General features: G+C 44.0%; 1 protein-coding gene across 6 annotated transcripts; it reads left to right on the forward strand.

The window, feature by feature from the left end:
• Positions 1–1,146: 1,146 nt before the first annotated feature.
• Positions 1,147–24,580, forward strand: PTGES3 (prostaglandin E synthase 3). Of its 6 annotated transcripts, none has more exons than XM_009004033.5 (8): positions 1,147–2,186; positions 12,652–12,765; positions 12,895–12,964; positions 14,859–14,957; positions 16,639–16,728; positions 21,951–22,013; positions 23,142–23,166; positions 23,453–24,580. In XM_009004033.5, exons 1-8 carry the CDS (start codon positions 2,173–2,175, stop codon positions 23,470–23,472), a joined length of 495 nt encoding a protein of 164 aa, XP_009002281.1. In that variant the 5' UTR covers positions 1,147–2,172; the 3' UTR covers positions 23,473–24,580. The 6 variants fall into 6 exon arrangements, with proteins under 6 accessions (XP_009002281.1, XP_002752663.2, XP_009002283.1 ...); XM_002752617.7 differs by having other exon boundaries at positions 1,147–1,443; XM_009004035.5 differs by lacking the exon at positions 21,951–22,013.
• The last annotated feature ends 527 nt before the right edge of the window (positions 24,581–25,107 follow it).

The raw sequence follows: 25,107 nt of genomic DNA on the forward strand, positions 1-25,107 counted from the left end.
ATACTCCCTAGTTTTTGGCATTACAAGCGCATGCCACCATGCCTGGCTAATTAGTATTTTTGTAGAGATGGGGTTTCACTATGTTGGTCAGGCTGGTCTCGAACTCGTGACCTAGGGAACCACCCTCCTTGGCTTCGCAAAGTGCTGGGATTATAGGCGTGAGCCACTGCACCAGCCCAATTTCCCTCTTTAACGGTATCTGAGCTAGGATCCACGTTTCGTAGCTCCCCAATAATCTGCCTTGTACAGCAGACACTAAGCACCTTAATGCTTATTATGAAACCTCATTCTTCAGAAATATAGCACTTTCCTTAAACCTCCTTCCTGTTCAAAATGCAGTGCACTGGAGTATTTCTCCCCTACTCCACCATTAAGTAGCCTCTTGGTGAGCAGGGCTGTGTTGGGTCTCTCGGTTACTATGCCCTACTACACCCTAGTAGTGTGTTGTAGGAAGCGACGGGGAATCCCTTCTTCCCCAAATAATGTGCATGGAGACACAAAGTGTCTTAGCCTCTCCATTCCAGAAACCTAGACTCTCCCCTCAAATATCCTTCGTGGCTCATCTACAGTACTAAGGTCTCAAGACAGGGGCAAAAGCCAGCCCCGAATGGCAAACGCTCCTCCTCCGCCAAGAACCTCGAATGTCCGCTGTCCCTGGACAGAGCCTCCAACCTTCAGAAAAATGGTGAAGTGAGCCCTTTTCCACAGCACAGGCTTTTCACGTTTTTGTGGTGGAATGTTTCCTGCGTGAGCTGATTTACTCCCTCAAGAGTAACCAACGCTCCATTTCAATTCTCCACGATCCCGACTCCGCGTCCCTCCGCCTCGGCCTTTCCTCCCGCTGCCAACGCAGCGGTTTCTCAGAGAAATCGCCCAAAGAGCGTGGCCGGGCGGTTGGGCGGCCAACGGTTTTCTAACGCGAGAGGACACCGCGGGAGGAGAGGCGGGAACGCGTAAGGACTAGCGGGGGCCGGGGTGGGGGTAGGGTGGCGGACGAAGGGCGGGGCCGGCGCCAGGAAGGATCGCGAAGGAGCTGGGAGGCCCCGCCCTTTCCGTAGATATCTCTAGAAAGCCGCGCCGGAGCCCGAAAACAAGGACTGCGCACGCGCGGTGGCAAGGCCCGGGCATTTTGCTGCGTCACCAGCCGCCGCCCGGCCTCACCACCCCTCGTTCGCACGCACGCACGTTCATTCTCCGTCCTCGCGCCCGTTTTCCTACACTTTCCTCTTCTCCCCGACCGGAGGAGCCGCTCTTTCCGCGCGGTGCATTCTGGGGAGCTAGGTCGAGCCCGCCGCTGTCGCCGTCGCCTGAGGGAAGCGAGAAGAGGCCGCGACCGGGGAGAAAACGCGGAGTCGCCAGCGGAGAGAAGTCGACTCCTTAGCAGCAGCCGCCGCCAGAGAGGCCCGCCCACCCGTTCGCCCGTCCCCCTGCCCCGTTCACAATGTGAGTGCGACACCCCGCCGAGGGAAGGTCGCCCGGAGTGAGGCCAAGGCCGCGTCGGGGGCTCCGGGAATGCGGCCGCGGCCCTCCCTCCACTTTCGGCCCCCCCAGTCTTTCTCGCATCGGTGGTGGCAGTTGTGCCTGCCTGGGGGCGGGAGATCTAGTATCCTTGTTCCGGTTACCGTTGGCGAGTGGAGGACATTTTCCTCCAGATCTCCGCTTCCCCGTGCCGGAAATGCTACTTTTCCCCCTTTGGCCGTCTGGCCGACTCGCTTTCTGTAACTTCACCCTAGGCCTTGAGCTCCTGGTAGCTGCTCGCCATGCGGCGCCCTGAAGCGTGAACCCCCGCGGGTCGCTTCTCGGCCGCCTGGGCGCTCCAGTTCTGCTCCGTGGTCCCGGGGCCAGGCCCTGGGCCGAGCGCACCTGTAGTGGGTGTCGCCAGGTACCTGGCGGAGCTCCTGGGAGAGCCCCACGCGGACCTCGCCGTGAGCTGCATGGTACTGCTAGGTAACTGGAGGGAAGCCATGCCCACGCCGCAACTTACTTCCCTCTCCTGTGTCTGGGTTTCTTGAGTGTGGGTACTTCTAGGCCGCCTCCTAACTCCCAGTCTGTTCAAAACACGGGAGGTTGCCGGAGCTCAGCCGCTTCCCTGGCAGTGAGGAGTTACCGTTGAGCAGGTAGTTGGGCACGTGTCGACTTTGGAAGAATACCTACGGACATTTTCAGTGTTCCATGTTAAACTTTAGGTGAGGTTTCACTATCCTGCCTCAGTGTAGGATGAAGTAGATATGTAATTAACTTACTGTTGTCCTAAAAAGCTTAAATTTGATGGTGTGTAGGTGAATACAAGTTCTATAGCAATCTTCGTTTTATGGTAAAGGAAAGCCTTAATTGATTTTAACCGAATAAGAATTCATGGCACTGCCACATCCAGTGAGGGCTCCTGGTTTTACAGGGTTTGGTTTTGTTTTTTTTTTTTGACGGGACGTTATTTTTTAAGTTATTAGCTAAGTCTTAAAAGATACTGAGAACAATTGAAGGGGAGCGTTCCCCCGCCCACACTCCATTTAGGAGAGATGAGGGGAGTAACTTTATTCCTGCGGAAAAGTAACAAACATTCAAGGGTTTACTTAATTCAAGCCATGATACTGACAGTGAATATATTGGCTAAAAGTCTAAAGGGATGAGTGAGGGGTACACTGAAGCCAGTTTGTCGCTGAGAACAAGCTTCTAGAGCACAGCGTGTATTACTGTAAGGGCGTAAATTAGAATTTTGGAGGAGCCCCCTCCCTGAAAGTGGTACGTAAACGGGGTTTTTACAAATTCGAATCTATGTAAAGTAGTTTTTGCTTTTCCTTCTAGGTAATGTAAAAGGGACTTCAGTCTTAACCTTTTATACTCTGAAAACCTGTAAGGGGAAAATTGTCAGATGAGGTGTTAGCAACTTTTAATACAGCTGAACGTATCTTTTCGCGAAAAATACGTTTAAAATTGGCTTGAGGTAGGAGCACTTTCTGGAGGCCACGTAAGATATTTAAATAGGTAAGAAATGGCTAAGTTAAGTAGATTTTAAAACTTGAAAGAAAAGTCAATGTAAGTCAGGGTGCAGTGGCTCACACCTGTCCTGCACTTTGGGAGGGTCAGGCGGTGGGATCAGGAGTTCGAGACCAGCCTCGTCAATACTGTGAAACCCCGTCTCTACTAAAAATACAAAAACTAGTCGGGCATGGTGGTGCTCACCTGTAATCCCGGCTGGTCTGGCGGCTCAGGCAGGAGAATCGCCTTAACTCTGGAGGTGGAGGTTGCAGTGAGCCAAGATTATTGAGCCATTGCACTCCATCCTGGACGATAGAGGGAGACTCCGTCTCAAAATGTAGCAGTAGAGAGGCTATTCCAAAAAGTAGCCTCTCTGGTTAAAAAAAAAAAAAAAAAGCTACTTTCAAAACAAGTGATCCGATGCCACATGCAGGGTGTTGAGGGAAAAGATGAATGTTTTGAAAGAGACCAGCTAATTTCATCCTTTTAAAAATATTCAGTATGTGTCATTTGGTATATTCTTCAGGGACTCTTACCAAGTTAAAGATTTAAGTGAAATTACAAAATGAATGTTGTAAGTCGGTTGTTTGAGGTGGAAGAATCCTTTACTGGGTCGTCATCCAGTCCTAGGAAGAATCTGGCTGATGCGGGTTTATTTATTTATTTATTTATTTTGAGTCAGGGTCTTTCTCTATCGCCCAGCCTAGAGTGCAGTGGCGTGATCTCAGCTCACAGCAACCTCCACTTCACCTCCCGAGCTCAAGCAATCCTCCTTGCCTCAGTCTCCTGAGTAGCTAGGACTGCAGGCAAGCACCACCATGCCTGGCTAATAAAACCTTTTTTTTTTCTTTAAAGATCTGGAGAGAGATTATGCTGGGTGCATTAAGGGCTTGGGAGAGTGTTTTCTCAGTTGATTTACTCATTTGCTCTTTAGCGATTTCCTAGTTACATTTCTTTACATCCTAAGTTATGAAAGTTTGTCTTGTAGTTTAAAAAAGCTCTTAAGTTCCGACCTATCTTGAAGAAGGCTGGGATTTTAGGTCCTTCCCCCATTTAAGATTTTGTCCTTAACTAATCTTGCAGAGTGCTACTTCGCATTTTAAAATCATTGTTGTTGGACCAATTAAAAATAGATAAAAAGTAAAATGTTTTACTTACTTTACAGATACTTGAAGTCATTGTTTTTCCTGTCTTAACGCCTTGTATATAATTAGGAAGTTGTATAGAAACCATGCATCTCTGATTTCGGTAAAAGTCTTAACTTTGCCCTTACTCAGCTGTGTAGGAACAAATCCCCAAAATAAAGTTGTCAGTCTTTAGCCTTGAAAACAAATTGTCATAGTGAACATATGCTATATTGTTAATTTCTGTAAGTTAAGATAATATCTGATGGGTGGGTGGCCTTTGTTCCATATTAATTTCCTAGCCACTGTAACCTGGCAACTGGATTATTACTTTTTCTTTCTGTCGGTTAGACTTTAACTAGAAGGCAGTATAAACTGGAAGAGAAAAACCTTGAGTGCAAGCCAGTGTTTTATTGCTAAATTAAGATTCTTCTGCTTAATTAAATGTTCTCAGTTTAAAAATTTTCTACAAGCTATGTCATTTTTGGGTCTTGGGTGGTAGTGATTGTCCCTTTTTTATTTATTTATTTTATTAATTTTAGAGGTGGGGTGGGGGGGTGGTTTTCTCCATGTTGATCAGGCTGGTCTTGAATTCCTGACCTCAGGTTATCTGTGGCTTGGCCTCCCAAAGTGCTGGGATTACAGGCATGAACCACCACGCCAAGCCTGTCCTTTTTCAAGGGGGAAAAAAAAAACCTTTGTAAATATCAACTGTTTAGTCTAGCTCTTAAACACCTAAGATCTTATTTACATGAGTTCAAAAAATGCTCTAGTGAGCATATTTTATGATAGAAATAGTGTATTGAAATTTTTCTTGTTTACTGTATGGATTGGCAATGATAGAGTTTTTTTGATTTGTTTTGTTTTGTTTTGTTGAGACATAGCCTTGCTCTGTCACCCAGACTGGGGAGTGTCGGCTCACTGTAACCTTCACCTCCTGAGTTTAAGCAATTCTCTCTCTTTTTTTTTTGGGGACAGTTTTGCTCTTGTTGCCCAGGCTGGAGTGTGATAGCACGATCTGCTCTGCTCTTCATAACCTCTGCCTCAGCCTCCTGAGTAGCTGGGATTACAGGCATGCGCCACCATGACTGGCTAATTTTGTAATTTTTATACAGATGGGGTTTCTCCATGTTGGTAAATCTGGTCTCAAACTCCCAACTTCAGGTGATCTGCCCTCCTCAACCTCCCAAAGTGCTGGGATTACAGGTGTGAGCCACTGCGCCCAGCGGGTTCGAGCAGTTCTTTGCCTCAGGCTCCGGAGTCGCTGGGATTACAGGCACCCGCCACTAGACCTGACTATTTTTTTGCATTTTTAATAGAGACAGGGTTTCGCCATCTTGGCCAAGTTGGTCTTGAACTCCTGACCTTGTAATTCTCTCTCTCTCTCTCTCTCTCTCACACACACACACACACACACACACACACACGAGATGGAGTCTTGCTGTGTGCCTAGGTTGGTCTTGAACTCCTGGGCTCAAGTGATCTTCCTCCCAAAGTGCTAGGATTACAGTTGTGAGCTCCAGTACCCAGCCCTTGGTATACTTTTGAACCTCTGGTTTTCCAGGAATATTCCTTCTTTTTCTGAGACACTGTCTCACTATTTTGCCCAGGCTGGTGTGCAGGCTGGTGTCATCACTCCCTGCAGCCTTAAACTCTTGGGATCAAGCCATCTTCCTGCTTTGGCTTCCCAGTAGCTGGGACTACAGGTGTATACTACCACACCCAGCTAACTTTATTATTTATTTAGAAATAGGGTCTTGCTCTGTGGCCCAGGCTGGAGTGCAGTGGCGTGACCTTGGCTCACTGCAACCTTCACCTCCCTGTATTCAAGCAGTTCCACTGCCGCAGCCTCTTGAGTAGCTGGAATTAGAGGCACACACCATAACACCTGACTAATTTTTTGTGTATTTTTAATAAAGACGGGATTTCACCATGTTGGCCAGAGTGGTCTCGAACTCCTGACCTGAGGCCATCTGCCTGTCTGGCCTCCCAAAGTACTGGGATTACAGGTGTGAGCCACCACACCCAGCCTCTCTCCTCCCATTTTGTATTCCAAAGCTGAATAAAATTTACTATCGTGTTTTTTCTGTGCCTCAGATGCTTATTCACACGAAGCCACACTTTGTTTGATAAAGTGTTGCTGGGCACGGTGACTCATGCCTGTAATCCCAGCACTTTGGGAGGCCGAGGAGGGGGGGCGTGGATCACCTGAGGTCAGGAGTTCGAGACCAGCCTGGCCAACCTGGTGAAACCCCATATCTACTGAAAATAGAAAAATTGGGCCGGGTGTGGTGGTTCATGCCTGTAATCCAAGCACTTTGAAGGCCAAGGTGGGCAGATCACCTGACGTCAGGAGTTCAAGACCAGCCTGACCAATACAGTGAAACCCCATCTTAAAAAAAAAAAAAAAATTACCTGGCTGTGGTGGTGGGCACCTATAATCCTAGCTACTCAAGAGGCTGAGGAAGAAGAATCGCTTGAACCCAGGAGGCAGAGGTTGCATTGAGCCAAGATGGTGCCATTGCACTCCAGCCTGTGAGACTCCATCTCAAAAAAAAAAAAGTATTTATGTTGGCTGGGCGCTGTGGCTCACACCTGTAATCCCAACACTTTTTTTTGGAGGCCAAGGAGGGTGCTTCACTTGAGGTCAGGAGTTCAAGATTAGTCTGGCCAACACAGTGAAACCTTGTCTCTACTAAAAACAAAAATTAGCTTGGTGTGGTGGTGGTGGTGGGCACTTGTAATCCAGCTACTTGGGAGACCGAGGCAGGAAAACCACTTGAACCTAGGAGATGAGGAGATTCCAGTGATCTGAGAATGCAGCACTGCACTCCAGCTTGGCTGACAAGAGAGACTCTTGAGAAAAAAAAAAAGTTTTGTTAGGGCCCTTTCCAACTCACAGAAGGTTTATCTGTACACAGAAAATATCTAAATCATAGGTGCTTAAATTTTTTTTTTTTTTAGACGGAGTTTTTGCTCTTGTTACCCAGGCTGGAGTGCAATGGTGCGATCGGGGCTCACTGCAACCCCTGCCTCCTGGGTTCAGGCAATTCTCCTTTCTCAGCCTCCTGAGTAGCTGGGATTACAGGCACGTGCCACCATGCCCAGCTAATTTTTTGTATTTTTAGTAGAGACAGGGTTTCACCATGTTGACCAGGGTGGTCTTGATCTCTTCACCTCATTGTCTGCCCACCTCGGCCTCCCAAATTGCTGGGATTACAGGCTTGAGCCACTGCGCCCAGCCTAATTTTTTTTTTTTTTGAGATGGAGTCCTGCTCCCATTCTGGCGTGCAGTGGCGCAGTCCTGGCTCAGTGCAATCTCTGGCTCCCAGGTTCAGCAATTCTCTTGCCTCAGCCTCCCAGGTAGCTGGCATTATAGGTGACCACCACAATGCCTGGCTAATTTTTTTGTATTTTAAGTAGAGACTGGGTTTTTCCATGTTGGCCAGACTGGTTTCACACCCCTAACCTCAGGTGATCTGCCTCCCTCAGCCTCCCAAAGTGCTGGGATTACAGATGTGAGCCACTGCACCTAGGTGATTGTTTTTGAGATGAAGTCTTGCTGTGTTGCCAGGCTGGAGTGCAGTGGTGCAATCTTGGCTCACTGCAACCCCACCTCCTGGGTTCAAGTGATTCTTCATCTCAGCCTCCCAAGTAGCTGGGACCACAGGCACATGCTGCCACCACACTTGGCTAATTTTTGTATTTTTAGTAGAGATGGAGTTTCACCATGTTGGCCAGGATGGTCTCGATCTCTTCACCTCATGGTCTGCCCACCTTGGCCTCCCAAAGTGCTGGGATTACAGGCGTGAGCCATCGCACCTGGCCAATTCTTAAAATACAATTTACACAGCACTAATTTGAGAATCTTGTGGGGCTGTCCAAAATAGGATTGTGGCATGTGCCTTTAGTCCTGGCTCCTCTGGAGACTGAGGTCAGAGAATTGCTTGAGCCCGGGAGGCAGAGGTTGCAGTGAGCTGAGATGGCTCACTGCAATCTAGCCTCAACAACAGAGTGAGACTATCTCAAAAGAAAAATGCCAGGCTTGGCATGGTGGCTCTCACGCCTGTAATCCCAGCACTTTGGGAGGCTGAGGTGAGTGGATCTCGAGGTCGAGATCGAGACCATCCTGGTCAACGAGGTGAAACCCCGTCTCTACTAAAAAGACAAAAATTAGCTGGGCATGGTGGTGCACGCCTGTAGTCCCAGCTACTCGGCAGGCTGAGGCAGAAGAATTGCTTGAACCCAGAAGACGGAGGTTGTGGTGAGCCGAGATCGTGCCATTGCACTCCAGTCTGGGTAACAAGAGTGAAACTCTGTCTCAAAAAAAAAAAAGAAAGAAAAGAAAAAAAATGCCGGGTGCTGTGGCTCAAAGTACTGTAATCACAGTACTTTGGGAGGCCGAGGCCTGTAGATCGCCTGGGGTCAGGAGTTCGAGACCAGCTTAGCCTGCATGGTGAAACCCTGTCTCTACTAAAAAAATTAGCTGGGCATGGTGGCAGGCGCCTGTAATCTCAGCTACTTGGGAGGCTGAGGCAGGAGAATCACTTGAACCTGGGAGGCAGAGGTTGCAGTGAGCCGAGATTGTACCATAGCACCCCAGCCTGGGTGACGAGCAAGACTTGTCTAAAAGAAAAAAAAAAAAAAAGCCAAAATAGGATTGGAACCCAGGATTTCTGACAGAAGGCTTATTTTTTCTACTTCAAAAAAGGAAAAGTAATTTCTTTAGCCATCCTTTATTGCAAAGTAAATAACTAGGTCTCTGTATTTCCAGTTTATTACATAATCTAAAGTAGCCGCTTCATACTTCACAGGATGATAATGGAGTCCTGAGAAATTTTAATTTGTTAATGGAGGCATTGAGAGTGATATTTGACTTTCAGTCTTTATTGAACAAAGAAGAACTCTTTATCTCCTGGGGATGTTAAAAGAAGCATGCTTCTTCAAGGTCTAAAACAAAAGCAAGAAATTATTTTAAAAAGTACTCAGGCCGGGCGCGGTGGCTCAAGCCTGTTGTCCCAGCACTTTGGGAGGCCGAGGCGGGTGGATCATGAGGTCAAGAGATCGAGATCATCCTGGTCAACATGATGAAACCCCGTCTCTACTAAAAATACAAAAAATTAGCTGGGCATGGTGGCGCATGCCTGTAATCCCAGCTACTCGGGAGACTGAGGCAGGAGAACTGCCTGAACCCAGGAGGCAGAGGTTGCGGTGAGCCGAGATCGCACCATTGCATTCCAGCCTGGGTAACAAGTGAAACTCCGTCTCAAAAAACAAAAAAAGAAACTCCATCTCTTACTAAAAATACAAAAATTAGCTAGGTGTGATGGCCCTGGTCCGCGCCTATAGTCCTAGCTATTTGGGAAGCTGAGACACAAGAATCCTTGAACCTGGGAAGTGAAGGTTGCAGTGAGCTGAGATCATGCCCCACTGCATTTTAGCTTTGGTGACAGAGTGAGACTCCCTATCAAAAAAAGGGCTGCGTGTGGTGGCTCATGCCTGTAATCCTAGCACTTTGGGAAGCAGAGGTGGGCGGATCACTTGAGGCCAGGCAGTTCAAGACCTGCCTGGCCAACAAGGTGAAACCTCCTGTCTCTACTCAAAAATACAAAAAAAAAATTAGCTGGATGTGTTGGGGCACACCTGTAATTCCAGCTACTTGGGAGGCTGAGACGAGAGAATTGCTTGAACTCAGGAGGCATAGGTTGCAGTGAGCCGGATCACGTTACTGCATTCCAGCCTAGGTGACAGTGCAAGATTCCTTCTCCCAAAAAAAGAATTGTGAAGTTTTCAGTAAACTATTACCTTGAATACGTTACAACTTTGTATCTTAGAATGGAAATTACCAAATAAAGAAACTAGCTAGCACAGAGGTTCTTTCACAAACCTTCCTAGTATATGGTGCCCTTGGTGTCTGAGTTTTGTTGTGGTGTTAGGCCAAAAGGAGTAACTAGCAGTTGCTTTGATGACATAGTTGTATCCAAACAACATAAGTATATTGTCTTAACAGCTTAGTAGCTGTTGGAAAAACTAATTTACGTTATTTAAAAGAAAAATAGGCCGGGTGCGGTGGCTTAAGCCTGTAATCCCAGCACTTTGGGACGCCAAGGTGGGTGGATCACAAGGTCAAGAGATCGAGACCATCTTGGTCAACATGGTGAAGCCCCATCTCTACTAAAAAATAAAAAAAATTAGCTGGGCATGGTGGCACGTTCCTGTAATCCCAGCTACTCAGGAGGCTTGAGGCAGGAGAATTGCCTGAACCCAGAAGGTGGAGGTATGGCTTTTGGTTACTATGTAACTTCTCAAACCTTGAGATGACTTCCATCATCATCTTGTTCCCCATTGATTTTTTTTTTTTGGGGGGGGGGTTGTAGGACCTGTGTTTCCTTTTGTTGAGTTACAGCAGTCACCAGATACTCAGTTTTGAGTAGATGAAACTTACTGGAGATGTTTGCAGTACAATCTCATTTTGAAACGGAACAACCTCATACCGTTTCCTAGTATTTTGACTAATGTTGAGTTTCACTGAATTGCTCTGAAATTTAAAATATCCCAAGGCAGTTGTGAGTTCTTCCATGGTGCCCTGATAATATCTTGTTACATGATTTAGTAGCCACAGGACTAGCAGGTTTATTCAGATCACCTTTTCAGAAAGTTTTCTAGTACTACAGCTGATCGCAGAAGATCCAAAATAGCTTACGGTTTCCCTGAGCAATGAGTATGTGTGAGGTGAGACACAGAGCTTGGTGTGAGACATTTGCAGGCAGGGTGTTTGATACCTAAGAAGGAAAAACTGCTTAATTTATGAACTTAGAAACTACTTTTTTACTTACCATGGTAGAACTTTGATGCCTCATTCCTCATGTATTACAAATAGATTTTTTTTTTTTTTTTTTTTTTTGGAGACAGTTTCTCTCTTGTTACCCAGACCTGGAGTACAATGGCACGATCTCGGCTCACTGCAGCCTCTGCCTTCTGGGTTCAAGCAATTCTCCTGCCTCAGCCTCCCGAGTAGCTGAGACTACAGGCGTGCACCACCATGCCCAGCTAATTTTTGTCTTTTTAGTAGAGATGGGGTTTCACTATTGGCGAGGCTGGTCTCTTTGGTCACGCTGGTTTTGAACTCCTGACCTCATGATCCGCTCGACTCAGGCTTTCTCACTGCAACCTCTGCCTCCAGGGTTAAAGCAGTTCATCTGTTTCAGCCTTCTGAATAGCTGGGATTACAGGCATCCGCCACAACGCACAGCTAATTTTTTTGTTTTTTTTTTTTTTTTTTTTGAGACAGTTTCGCTCTTGTTACCCAGGCTGGAGTACAATGGCGCAATCTCAGCTCACCGCAACCTCTGCCTCCTGGGTTCAGGCAATTCTGCTCCCTCAGCCTCCTGCGTAACTGGGATTACAGGGACGCGCCACCATGCCCAGCTAATTTTTTATATATTTTTTAGTAGAGACAGGGTTTCACCATGTTGACCAGGATGATCTCCATCTCTTGAGCTCGTGATCCATCTGCCTCGGCCTCCCAAAGTGCTGGGATTATAGGCGTGAGCCACTGTGCCTGGCCATTTTTTTGTATTTTTAATAGAGAGAAAGTGTTTCATCACGTTGGCCAGGCTGGTGTCGAACTCCTGACTTCAAATGATCCACCCGCCTCAGCCTCCAGAAGAGCTGGGGATTATAGGCGTGAGCCACCACGCCCTGCCCCATTTGTAGTTTTAATGTATTAGCAAATTTGTATAAAGGGTCAGCCATTAAATATTAGGCATTACAGGCCACAACTATTTGGGACTACAGGCCTGTGTCACCATGCCCAGCTAAGTTTTTTTCTTTTTCTTTTTCGTATTTTTAATAGAGATGGGGTTTTGGTTGCTGGCCAGGCTGGTCTCAAGCTCTGGTGGCCTCAAGTGGTCCTCCTGCCTTGGTCTCCCAAAGTGCTGGGATTACAGGCGTGAGCCACTGTACCTGGCCAAGTAATTTTTTTTATAGGACTGGATAAATTGTTTGGTTTTTAAATCCCTTCTATTATGAAATTGGAATCATTCTGAAACTAAATATTGTTAGAGCCCTATTTTTGCTTTTGAGACAAGAGTCTTGCTCTGTAGTGCAGGCTGGAGTGCAGTGACACCATCTCAGCTCACTGCAACATCCACCTCCCAGTCTGGTTCAAGCAATTCTCCTGCCTCGGCCTCCCGAGTGGCAGAGATTATAGGCACGTGCCACGGTTCGCAGCTAATTTTTGTATTTTTAGTAGAGATAGGGTTTCACCATGTTAGCCAGGCTGGTCTTGAACTCCTGACCTCGTGATCTGCCTACCTTGACCTCCCAAAGTGCTGGGGTTACAGGCATGAGCCACAGCACCTGGCCACAGTGCCCTGTTTTAACTTGGAATGTAGCCGTTAGGGTAAAACTGTAGTTAATGTAATGAACTGCCCCAAAATAATGCTATGATGGTATAGAGAAATATGTTTACTTACACAATAAATGTTTAAGGTTAGTATGTAAATGTAATCAATTCCAGCTTGACTTTCCCTACTTTATCCTTTTATAGGCAACCTGCTTCTGCAAAGTGGTACGATCGAAGGGACTATGTCTTCATTGAATTTTGTGTTGAAGACAGTAAGGATGTTAATGTAAATTTTGAAAAATCCAAACTTACATTCAGGTAAATTAAACTTCTTATCTAATGATGTAAAATAGTTATTCACACAACTGAATAACTTTGACTTGCTTGTTTTCATTGATCTTAGATTCTCTGACGAGGCTTAATTCTTTTCTTTTTTATTTTATACAGTTGTCTTGGAGGAAGTGATAATTTTAAGCATTTAAATGAAATTGATCTTTTTCACTGTATTGATCCAAATGTAAGTAGTCTTGATGCTTTAATCCAGATTTAAGTTGTGAGGAAATGGACATACTTCAAGTACTGTTTTTAGCAGTAAGCATTGGTTCTGTTGTTTTGTTTTGTGTTTGAGACAGTCTTGCTCTGTTGCCAAGCTGGAGTGCAGTGGTGCGATCTCCGCTCACTGCAACCTCCACCTCCTGGGTTCAAGCAATTTTTCTACCTCAGCCTCCTGAGTAGCTGGGACTACAGGTGCGTGCCACCATACCCAGCTAATTTTTGTATAGAGATGGGATTTTACTATGTTGGCCAGGATGGTCTTGATTAGTTGACCTCATGATCTGCCCTCCTCAGCCTCCCAGTGTGCTGGGATTACAGGCATGAGCCACCGCACTCAGTCTGTTCTTTGTTTTGAGACAGTTTCGCTGTTGCCAGGCTGGAGTGCAGTGGCACAATCTCAGCTCATTGCAACCTTCGCCTCCTGCGTTCAAGCGATTCTCCTGCCTTAGCTTGGGATTACAAGCGCCTGCCACCACACCCAGCTAATTTTTGTATTTTTAGTAGAGACGGCGTTTCACTGTGTTTACCAGGATGGTCTCTCTTGATTTCGTGATTTGCCCACCTCTGCCTCTCAAAGTGCTGGGATTACAGGCATGAGCCACTGTGCCTGACCAGTTCTGTATTTCATAACAGTTGAGGCAAACTACATATATTTATATTTTGTAGTATTTCCTCCAAAATAGGTGCCCGGGCTGTTCTGTTTTTCTTAACAGTTGAGGCAACCTATGTATATTTATGTTTTGTAGTAGTAGTTCCTCCAAAATAGGTTTCTGCATACTTTTTGTTTTTGCTGTCACTGTTTGGGCTTAGAGTAGTATCCTTGAAGCTTGTCTTGTCTGTGTGTGTGTGTGTGTTGTCTTGTTTTTGAGACAATTTTGCTCTTGTTGCCCAGGCTGGAGTGCAATGGCGCAATCTATGCTCACCACAACCTCTGCCTCCCAGGTTCAAGCGATTCTCCAGCTTTAGCCTCCTGAGTACCTGGGATTACAGGCATGCACTACCATGCCTGGCTTTATGTTGTATTTATAATAGAGACAGGTTTTCTCCATGTTGATGAGGCTGGTCTTGAATTCCTGATCTCAGGTCACCCACCTGCCTTGGTCTCCCAAAGTGCTGGGATTACAGGTTTAAGCCACCATGTCCAGCTGAGGCTTGTCTTATTTAGGAGTAGAATTGTTAGGCCAGGCACAGTAGCTCACGCTTGTAATCCCAGCACTTTGGGAGGCTGAGGCGGGCAGATCACAAGGTCAGGGGTTCAAGACCAGCCTGACCAACATTGTGAAACCCTGTTTCTACTAAAAAATACAAAAATCAGTTGGGCGTGGTGGCGTGCCCTGTAATCCTAGCTACTCAGGAGACTGAAGCAGGAGAATCACTTGAATCCAGGAGGGGCAGAGGTTGTAGTGAACTGAGATTGTGCCACTGCACTCCAGTCTGGGCAACAGAGCGAGACTCCATCTCAAAAAAAAAAAAAAAAAAAAAAAAAAAGAAGAATAGAATCTTTAAACCAATCCATGGTTATATCATTTTTACTTTAAGTTTTTAAGGTTTTATTCTATTTACTGTGTGCAGGGAAGAAAAAAATGGTACCAGGTTAAACTGGAAACTTTGTAGTTGTTTTTGTACAGATTATTTCAGTAGGAAATAGGAAAAAATAAAAAATTTAAAGAAATGTAACATAGGGGTTTCAGGCAGTTGGATAGTTTGAAGTTTTTAGTAGTCAAGGGCATGTTTCTTTCAGAGTCTAGAGAAAATTTAGGTAAAGAAATGAAAAAGGTGAGAAATGACAAGCTACTTTCTATCATCTAGTAGTGATACTGGAGAAATAAATGGTGCGGTGCTCCTTTTGTTTTTAGGATTCCAAGCATAAAAGAACGGACAGATCAATTTTATGTTGTTTACGAAAAGGAGAATCTGGCCAGTCATGGCCAAGGTTAACAAAAGAAAGGGCAAAGGTAGGTTTCATTTTCCTTTTTTGAAAAGTTCAATATTTTTATTTTAGGTGATAAAAGATAGACTTATTTGATGTAAGGAGTATACTGCTGTGTTTTTGTTTCACAGCTAAGTATAAAGCTTCATGTTCATGTTTTTTGTCCACTTAGATTTAACTTAATACGACGTATGATCAGAATATCAGTTACTAACTGTTGCGGAATCATTTGTACTTAAGAGACAGATTTTGCATTCATTACTCAGCTATCACATGGGAGGGAACAAAACTTGGTGCAATAATAAATTATTCAACTGAAAATAGTTCTTACTAGTAAATTTGTTTTCAAAAGTTATGTTTAACAATTTTCAGGTCCTTTTTTTTTTTTTTCAAAACAGGGTCTCTCTGTCACCCAGGCTGGATTGCAGCGGTACAACCTTGGCTCACTGTAGCCTCGGGTTCCCAGGATCAAGTGATCCTCTCACCTCAGCTCCCCAAGTATCTGAGACTACAGGGGTATGCCACCACACCTGGCTTATTTTTGTATTTTTTGTAGAGAATGGGTATCACAGTGTTGCCCAGCCTGTTTTTGAACTTCTGGGCTGAAGCGATCTACCCACCTCAGCCTCCCAAAGTGCTGAGACTACAGGCACAAGCCACCACACTGGCCTAATCTTTTGTTTTGGAAATAGTCTTGTGCCACTCATGGTAGAGTGCAGTGGTGTGAACTTGGCTCACTGCAGCCTTGACCTGGCCTTAAGCGATCCTCTCACCCACCTCAGCTTCCCAAATAACTAGGATTGTAGGAATGTGCCATCACACCCAGGAAAGTTGTTTTTTTCTTTCTTTCTTCCCCTCTTTCCCCCAGATACAGGGTCCACTGTTGCTCAGGCTGTCTCGAGTTCCTGAACTAATCTTTCCACCTTACCCCCCTAAAGTGTTGGGGTTATAGGTGTGAGCCACCCCATCTAGGCCCTCCTAAAACTACGTTCATGGTTCAAAAATGTTGTTTTGCCAGACACCAATAGTGTGTGCCTGTAGTTAAGAGCTACTTTAGAGGGTGAAGTGGAAGGATCACTTGCACCCAATTTTGGGTTGCAGTGCCATGTGTCAGTCAGGTAGCCACACTGAGTTAACATCAGTATGGTGTTGTCCCAGGAAGTGGGGACCACCAGGTTGCCTGAAGAGGGTAAACCAGACCCTTGGTCAGAAATCGAGCTGGTCAAAACTCATACTGATCATTAGTGAGACTGCACCTATAAATGCTCACTGCACTCCAGCCTGGACAACATAGCAAGGCCTGGGCTCTTTAAAAGAAAAGAAAATGTAGTCTTGGGCGTTGCGGCTCGCGCCTATAATCCCAGCACTTTGGGAGGCCGAGGCGGGTGGATCATGAGGTCAAAAGATTGAGACCATCCTGGACAACACTGTGAAACCCCATCCCTACTAAGTAAGTACAAAAATTAGCCGGGCGTTGTGGCGCGCCTGTAGCCTCAGCTACTCAGGAGACTGAGGCAGGAGAATCGCTTGAACCCGGGGGACAGAGGCTGCAGTGAAGAGATCGAGCCACTTCACTCCAACCTGGTGACAGAGCAAGACTCCATCTCAAAAAAAAAAAAAAAAAAAAAAAAAAGAATATGTAGTCTTAAGGTTCATGCCAAATGCAAATTAGCCTAATCTTAGGGTGATTTTGTATCAATTTATAGCTTAATTGGCTTAGTGTGGACTTCAATAATTGGAAAGACTGGGAAGACGATTCAGATGAAGACATGTCTAATTTTGATCGTTTCTCTGAGGTAAGTTCCTTTAAATGGACCTCTCCCAACTCCAGGTACACAGTACATGTCTGGGTAGTCTATTTAATTTGGTTTTAGGCACTTATAGTATTCATGATGTTTGTTATTTTTAAGACCATTTTGCAGTAACATTAAATAGATTTTAACAATGACAGTTTTAATCCTGAACATATTTAATGTTTTTAAAAGAATCAGCATTGGCTGCAAAAATTACTGTATTAAGACAAACTAACAGCTAGTTTGCTAATTTCATCATTAGGACTTTTTTTCCCCCCCATGATTGCAGTAGTTGGTTATTTTTGAAGCCATAAAATATGACTGTAAACTTACAAACTTCTGGCTCATGCCTGTAATCCCAGCACTCTGGGAGGGAGGCCGAGGTGGGTGGATCATGAGGTCAGGAGATCAAGACCATCCTGGCCAGCATGGAAAAATACAAAAATTAGCCAGGCATGGTTGTGGGCACCTGTAGTCCCAGGTACTAAGGAGGCTGATGCAGGCAGTTGTTTAAACCTGGGAGGCAGAGGTTGCAGTGAGCCAATATCATGCCACTGTACTTGAGCCTGGCAACAGATCGAGACTCCATCTCAATAAGTAAATGAAACAAAATTACAGGCCAGGCATGGTGACTCACACCTGTAATTTCAGCACTTTGGGAGGCCGAGGCGGGCGAATCACCTGAGGTTAGGAGTTCGAGACTGGCCTGACGACATGGAGAAACCCTGCCTCTACTAAAAATAGAAAATTAGCGAAGTGCGGTGGCACATGCCTGTGATCCCAGATAGTTGGGAAGCCAGTGCAGGATAAGTGCTTGGACCCAGGAGGCAGAGGTTGCAGTGAGCTGAGATCACACCATTGCATTCCAGCCTGACAAGAGCAAAACTCCATCTCAAAAATCAATAAATAAAAAATTACAAAAAGCTGGGTGTGGTGGTACATGCCTGTAATCCCAGCTACTCTGGAGGCTAAGACAGAAGAATTGCTTGAACCCAGGAGGTGGAAGTTGCAGTCAGCTGAAATCACACCACTGTACTCTAGCTTGGACAACAGAGCAAGCCTCTGTCTCAAAAAAAAGAAAAAAAAGTGAAATGTTTACCCTGAGGTGTACAGGGAAAAAAGTTTAAGAAAATGTTTTCTAAAATGTTACCCAAATAATGTGTTGCTATAGGAAAAGAATAAATGATCTCCATGTAGGCAGAATAGACTTTATCAAATGTAGTAGAATAAAGCTAAGCATAAAAAGAACATTAAGGTCTAAGTTGAATACATACTCATGAAATTCATTTCTTGTTGCAATTTTTCATTAACTAGATTTTGTTTTGAGACCTAAGAGTTTTTAAAAAGGAGCTAAGTTTCCAGCTTTATGTAATTGCTTATTGAACAATTCTCCACACATGACTCTGGCATGGTGATTTCAACAGAAAGAGAGGATGTTCTATTTATGTGATTTGTTTTTTTTAATTGTACTTTCCTTACCTGTAGCAGTTGGTGCAAGCCACTGTGTTGCTTAGGCAGGTCTTGAACTCTTGAGCTCAAGCTATCCTCCCGCCTCAGCTTCCCAAAGTGCTGGGATTACAGGCGTGAGCCACTGCCCCCAGCCTTGTAAAGCTGTTTTTTTTTTTTTTTTTTTTCCCCAAAGAGATGCCAAGCAAATGATCACATTTATTAATATAGGTTACATTTTCTTTTTTTTTTTTGAGATGGAGTTTTGCTCTTGTTACCCAGGCTGGAATACAATGGCGTGATCTCGGCTCACTGCAACCTCCGCCTCCTGGGTTCAGGCAATTCTCCTGCCTCAGCCTCCTGTGTAGCTGGGATTACAGGCACACGCCACCATGCCCAGCTAAAAGCTGTTTTTTTCTTGTGCTCTCTTTGTTCAGTTTTTGTTGTTACCTGTAAGTAGCTCTTGAATATGTTCGATTTTCTCCTGGTGGTGTATGTTAAGCACATAGCATTGTGCTTGGTACCTTTAGCATTTTTTTCTGCCCAAAGAAACTTAAAAAAGTATTCAGTAGTGCTTTTGGAGGTAAGGAAATTTTTTTCCCAGTTACTCATTCATTCAAGATAGATTATTGACCAGGTGTGGTGGCTCACGCCTATAATCCCAGCACTTTGGGAGGCCGAGGCGGGTGGATCACGAGGTCAAGAGATCGAGACTATCTTGGTCAACATGGTGAAACCCCGTATCTACTAAAAAATATAAAAAATTAGCTGGACATGGTGGCGCTGTAATCCCAGCTACTCAGGAGGCTGAGGCAGGAGAATTGCCTGAACCCAGGAGGCGGATGTTGCAGTGAGCCGAGATCGCACCATTGCACTCCAGGCTGGGTAACGAGAGAAACTCAGTCTCAAAAAAAAAAAAAAAAAAAGATTATCCAGAATTATTATTATTAATTTTGAGACAGAGTCTTGCTCTGTCTCCAGGCTGGAGTGCAGTGGTGCAATCTTGGCTCATTGCAGTGTCTCCGAGGTCCAAATGACTCTTCTTCCTCAGCCTTCCTAGTAGCTGAGATTATAGGTACATGCCACCACGCCCAGCTATTTTTTTTTTTATTTTTAGTAAAGACAGAGTTTCACTATGTTGGCCAGGATGGTCTCGATCTCCTGACCTCATGATCCGTCTGCCTAGGCCTCCCAAAGTGCTGGGATTACAGGTGTGAGCCAGCCCAGAATTTTTTTTTTTTAGACGGAGTTTCGCTGTTGTTACCCAGACTGGAGTGCAATGGCACGATCTCGGCTCACCGCAACCCCCGCCTTCTGGGTTCAAGCAATTCTCCTGCCTCAGCCTCCCGAGTAGCTGGGACTACAGGCGTGTGCCACCATGCCCAGCTAATTTTTGTATTTTTAGTAGATACGGGGTTTTGCCTTGTTGACCAGGATGGTCTTGATCTCTTGACCTCATGATCCACCCGCTTTGGTCTCCCAAAGTGCTGGGATTACAGGCGTTAGCCACCGCACCCGGCTTGCCCAGAATTTTTATACTGAATCCTTTTGTGTGTGTTTAATTAATTGAGGTTAGAGCATTTCACATGAAATCTGCCCTCTTAACAGATTTTTAAGTGCATGATACAGTATTGTTAGCTATAGGCATAATGTTCTATAGTAGGTCTCTGAAACTGCATTTTGGGTAACTGGAATTTCATACCTATATAACAGCAACTCTGCATTTTTCCTTCCCTCTAACTCCTGGCAGCAACCATTCTCCTCTATTTTTATGTGTCTAACTATTTTAAGTATCTCATTTAAGTGGAATTATGCATTATTTGTCCTGTGACTGGCTTATTTCACATAGCATGACATGCTACAGGTTCTTCATTGTGTTTTGTCACATATAACGCAGATTTTCTTTCTTTTTTTTTTTTTTTGAGACGGAGATTCGCTCGTGTTGCCCAGTCTGGAGTGCAATGGCGCGATCTCGGCTCACTGCAACCTCTGCCTCCTGGGTTCAGGCAATTCTCCTGCCTCAGCTTCCTGAGTAGCTGGGATTACAGGCGCGCGCCACCATGCCCAGCTAATTTTTTATATTTTTAGTAGAGACGGGGTTTCACCACATTGACCAGGATGGTCTCGATCTCTTGACCTCGTCATCCACCCGCCTCAGCCTCACAAAGTGCTGGGATTACAGGCTTGCGCCACCGCGCCCATCCAGATTTTCTTTTTTTAAGGATGAATAATTCTTAGTTTTAGACTGAACACGTTTCATTGTATGTTTGACTATCTTCTTTTTTAAATTCACTTTCCTAACTGAATGTTTGACTATCTTTTTAAGGTTCCTTCCAGCTCTAAAATCTGGGTACTCATAATATTTTTGAAGTCTGAGTTTTTTTCCATGCATATGTGATATTTTTATTTATTTATTTAAATACTACAAAAATGTTTTAAACATGGGAATTAGGTTTAAATCATTTATTGTTTCTTCACAATATCTAAAACCATAATGAGAATACCAGGCCTGGCATGGTGGCTCACTCATATAATCCCAGCAATTAGGGAGGCTGAGGCAGGCAGATCACTTGAGGCCAGGAGTTTGAGACCAGCCTGGCCAATATGATGAAACCCTGTCTTTACTGAAGATAGAAAAATTAGCTGGGCATGGTGGCGTGTGCCTATTCTCCCAGCTACCCAGGAAGTTGAGGCAGGAGAATCATTTGAACCCAGGAAATAGAAGTTGCAGTGAGCCGAGATTGTGCCGCTGCACTCCGGCCTGGGCAACAGAGCAGGACTCTGTTTCAAAATAAAAAAGGCTGAGTATGGCGGCTCGTGCCTGTAATCTCATCACTTTGAGAAGCCGAGGCTGGTGGATCGCTATAGCCCAGGAATTCGAGACCAGCCTGGCCAAAATGGTGAAACCCTGTCTCTACTAAATAGAGAAAAATTAGCTCGGTATGGTGGTGCATGCCTGTAATCCCAGCTACCCAGGAGGCTGAGGCATGAGAATTGCTTGAACACAAAGGCAGAGGTTGCAGTGAACCAAGATCACACCACTGCACTCCAACCTGGATGACAGAGCAAGACTGTATCAAAAAAAAAAAAAATACCAGCTGGGCGTGGTGTGTCATTGTTGTAATCCCAGCACTTTGGGAGGCCAAGGTGGGTTGATCACCTGAGGTCAGGAGTTTGAGACCAGCCTGACCAACACGGAGAGACCCTGTCTCTACTAAAAATACAAAATTAGTTAGGCATGGTGGTGCATGCCTGTAATCCCAGCTACTCAGAAGGCTGAGGCAGGAGAATCTCTTGAATCTGGGAGACGGAGGTTGCAGTGAGCTGAGATCGCACGATTGCACTCCAGCCTGGACAACAAGAGCAAAACTTCATCTCAGGGAAACAACAAAAAAAGAATACCATAATACACAATCTACCTAACTTAAGATAGAAAGCTTTGCAACTACAGATGAATCCCATTCTTTTCTTTAACCACCAGAGGTAACCACTACTCAAGTAGAATTTTTAATGTCTGTCATACATTGATACTTGCTGCATGAGTAGCTTGGTTTTTCTTTAGGGAAAATTTAGTTTTAATTTCCGTACAGGTTTTTAGGATTTTGTGTAATTACCTATAATCTACCTTTCACAGAAGGGAAAATGCTTACATTTATTTTGCATTTTTCATTTGTGGATATCTGTGGCAGACTTAAGGTTTATTCTGAAGCATGCAGCCTAATAATTAGGGCCTAACGTAACAACATCATTTTTTAAACTAATTTTTACACTTCAAATAGATGATGAACAACATGGGTGGTGATGAGGATGTAGATTTACCAGAAGTAGATGGAGCAGATGATGTAAGTCTAAAAGTTTTTTTTTCTGTTTACTTTTATACTATTAAATAGTAAGAAACAGCATATTACAGGTGGTTTTATAGAGATTCAGGATTACTTCTTATTTTGTAAAAAAAAAAATAAAAAGGGAAAAGCAGTTTTTAAAATCTGCCCATTTTTGAGGAATGAATATCTACTAGGGAACTGGTTGTTCTGTAGACCATTCCTAAATGGATCAGATTTCAAAAGAATCATTGTATAGTGACATTATATATTAATACTTTACTGAATTATAAGAGTCAATTTAGGCTGGGTACAGTGGCTCATGCTTGTAATTCCAGCACTTTGGGAGGCTGAGGTGGGCAAATCACTTGAGGTCAGGAGTTCAAGACCAGCCTGGCCAACATGGTGAAACCATCTCTACAAAAATTAGCCAGGCAATAATGGCAGATGCCTGTAATCCTAGCTGCTGGAGAGGATACGGTTATGAGAATTCTTTAACCCAGGAGGTGGAGGTTGCAGTGAGCCAAGATCACATTATTGCACTCCAGCCTGGGCAACAGAGCAAGAGTCTGTCTCAGAAAAAGAATCGGTTTATAGGGATTATTTTGACTAAGAAAGCAAGTTAAATAGGTTTAATGTCAGGATTAGTCAGAGACCAGTTAAACAAATGGACGTTGTAAATCTGTAAGAGGATGATATATTAAACTACTTTTCTGAGCATCTTCCCAACACCAGCATTTTAACAGCTCCTGGAAAGTTATTTAATACAGTTTAGAAAAATATGTAATATTCACTCAACAGCTAGGATTAGAGTTCACTGTTTTCTGTCAGTCCATTGTTCTTCATATTGAACCATGTTTTCTCTTTGAATGCCAAGATAGAATTTAGGGAGGGATTCAAAATGTGGGCTGAATGTCTCCAAAAGGCACACACTAGTTTTTAACAGGTAGATAGATCCTCTGCTGTACATCCATTCACCTTAGGTAAACCTAGTCTTAAGTCCAGTGACTAAATTTCTATGCTTGATGTACTTAACTACCTGTGCTACTTTAGATCAAAAATACAGCACTTGAACTTAAGGTAAACTGTTCAGTTAGCAAAGGAATATTTGGTCAGCTCAGTAACTTTTCTAAATTTTGCCTCTTGCAGGATTCACAAGACAGTGATGATGAAAGTAAGTGTATATAAAAAGTATGTTTACACAGTGATATTTTACATCAAAAACCAAACTCAAAAAAGTGATGTTAACTTTGGAAGAAAAGTAATTTTTTCTTTATGACCTCGAATAAATAACCAAAACAGAAATGTGAATTACTTGAGATAGCAAGACCACCTACCTATTCATTGGGAAACGATATATTTTTGATTTTTGGTTGCTTTTCCTTTAAGACATTAAACTTGGTAGATTACTTGGATTACTTCCCTTGTACTTGATACTAATATTTCTTAAATTCTTTCAGAAATGCCAGATCTGGAGTAAGGAATATTGTTATCACCTGGATTTTGAGAAATAACTTCTCTGCAAGATTTCATAATTGAGAGAATTCCTGAGTTGATAGCTCTAAAGGCAGATGCTGTATTTGCCTACTTTAACCCATTTTTCAACCTGTTTGTTTTTTAAAAGGCTTCACCAAGGGTTGATATGTACCATTGTATGGGGCAGTTTTAAGTCAGCTAAGGCAATAACCTTATGCATGAACATTTCCCAGACTTTCATGAAGCTGTTGAGGTGTCCTAGGCAATTGATGCAGCAGTTATGATAAAAACATCTCACCTAAGTCTCCTTTTCTTCATAACATAGATACTGACATGATAGGAAGCTTAGGGAAAGAAAACTAGAGTATAGAACACGGATTCAAAAGTGGGTGGAACAAATTGGCTGACACTTTACTGGCGGTAACCTGCTCTTCCTCTGGTGTTACCCTTCAGGATTGTTCCACTAAAGTTTATTTTAAAAAAAAAAAATGTACTTCACATTATTCTATGTAAGTGATCACTTGTCAGTGTTCCAGATTTATCTTAGCTAAAACTAGAGAATGCCCTAACTTAGATGGTTTTTGAAGCCTATACATTTGGTATTGTTTGACCCTTAAGCTTTTACATCTCTTAGCATGGAGGACGAAGAAAGCTGTACATTGTTGCTTGAGAGTCTGTACATTTAGACCAGATTTGTATTTGCACTGTCAGTATGGCAAATGAGTGAAAAATGTTTAATACACTATTGGATTTTTTATTTCTTTTTTTGATTCAGCTTATACCAGGGCTGAAAACCTCAATTTATGTTCATGACAGTGGGGATTTTTTTAAATGTCTACATTCTTTCTAATAAACTGTTGGAAGACTTCTTGGCTGTCCTTTTAAGTGTCTGGCTTACTGTAATTTTTATGTATTTACTGGAATGGAGTTTTTATTTTTGAGGAAGAATTTGGGATTATTCCTCTGTTTGAAAAAAGAGGCTTGCTGTAATGTCACAGGAAACCTTTTTAAAGTGGATCTGTAATAGAATATTGTAGATGCACTTTGCAGCAGTTGGAAAAGAAAGTGTTGTGATTTGATTGAAATAAAACTAAATGTGTTGTCCTCCTAAATCTTTGAACTTCTGCATTTTGGCAGTTTTCATTCCCTCATAGCTTCTGTATTTGCCGTAACAGAGACATTTTGTATTTCCAGCACTTTTTTTTTTTTTTTTTGAGATGGAGTTTCACTCTTGTTACCCAGGCTGTAGTGCAATGGTGCAATCTCCGCTCACCGCAGTCTCCGCCTCCTGAGTTAAAGCAGTTCTCCTACCTCAGCCTCCCGAGTAGCTGGGACTATAGGTGCATGCCACCATGCCCAGCTAATTTTTGTATTTTAGTAGAGACAGGGTTTCACCTTGTTGACCAGGATGGTCTCGATCTCTTGACCTCGTGATCCACCTGTCTCGGCCTCCCAAAGTGCTGGGATTATAGGTGTGAGCCACCGCGCCCAGGCCTTCCAGCACTTGGCTCTTAATGTCAGATCTACAGGACCTGTGTTGCAGGCAGTTAAAGTGCTGGTGATATAAAGATTAATATTTCATATGATTGCTGTGCTCAGCTCACAAGCTAGGCTAGGGGACACAGACAAAAACTTGATA

This window comes from Callithrix jacchus, chromosome 9 (assembly GCF_049354715.1).
Source record: "Callithrix jacchus isolate 240 chromosome 9, calJac240_pri, whole genome shotgun sequence".
NCBI lineage: Eukaryota > Metazoa > Chordata > Mammalia > Primates > Cebidae > Callithrix > Callithrix jacchus.

Excerpts from the sequence above, each read along its gene's own strand:
- PTGES3 (XM_009004032.4), top strand. Across the intron at positions 12,965-14,858 it reads TTCACTGTATTGATCCAAAT|GATTCCAAGCATAAAAGAAC; the intron begins GTAAGTAGTCTT and ends TTTTGTTTTTAG. Across the intron at positions 16,729-21,950 it reads ATTTTGATCGTTTCTCTGAG|ATGATGAACAACATGGGTGG; the intron begins GTAAGTTCCTTT and ends CACTTCAAATAG.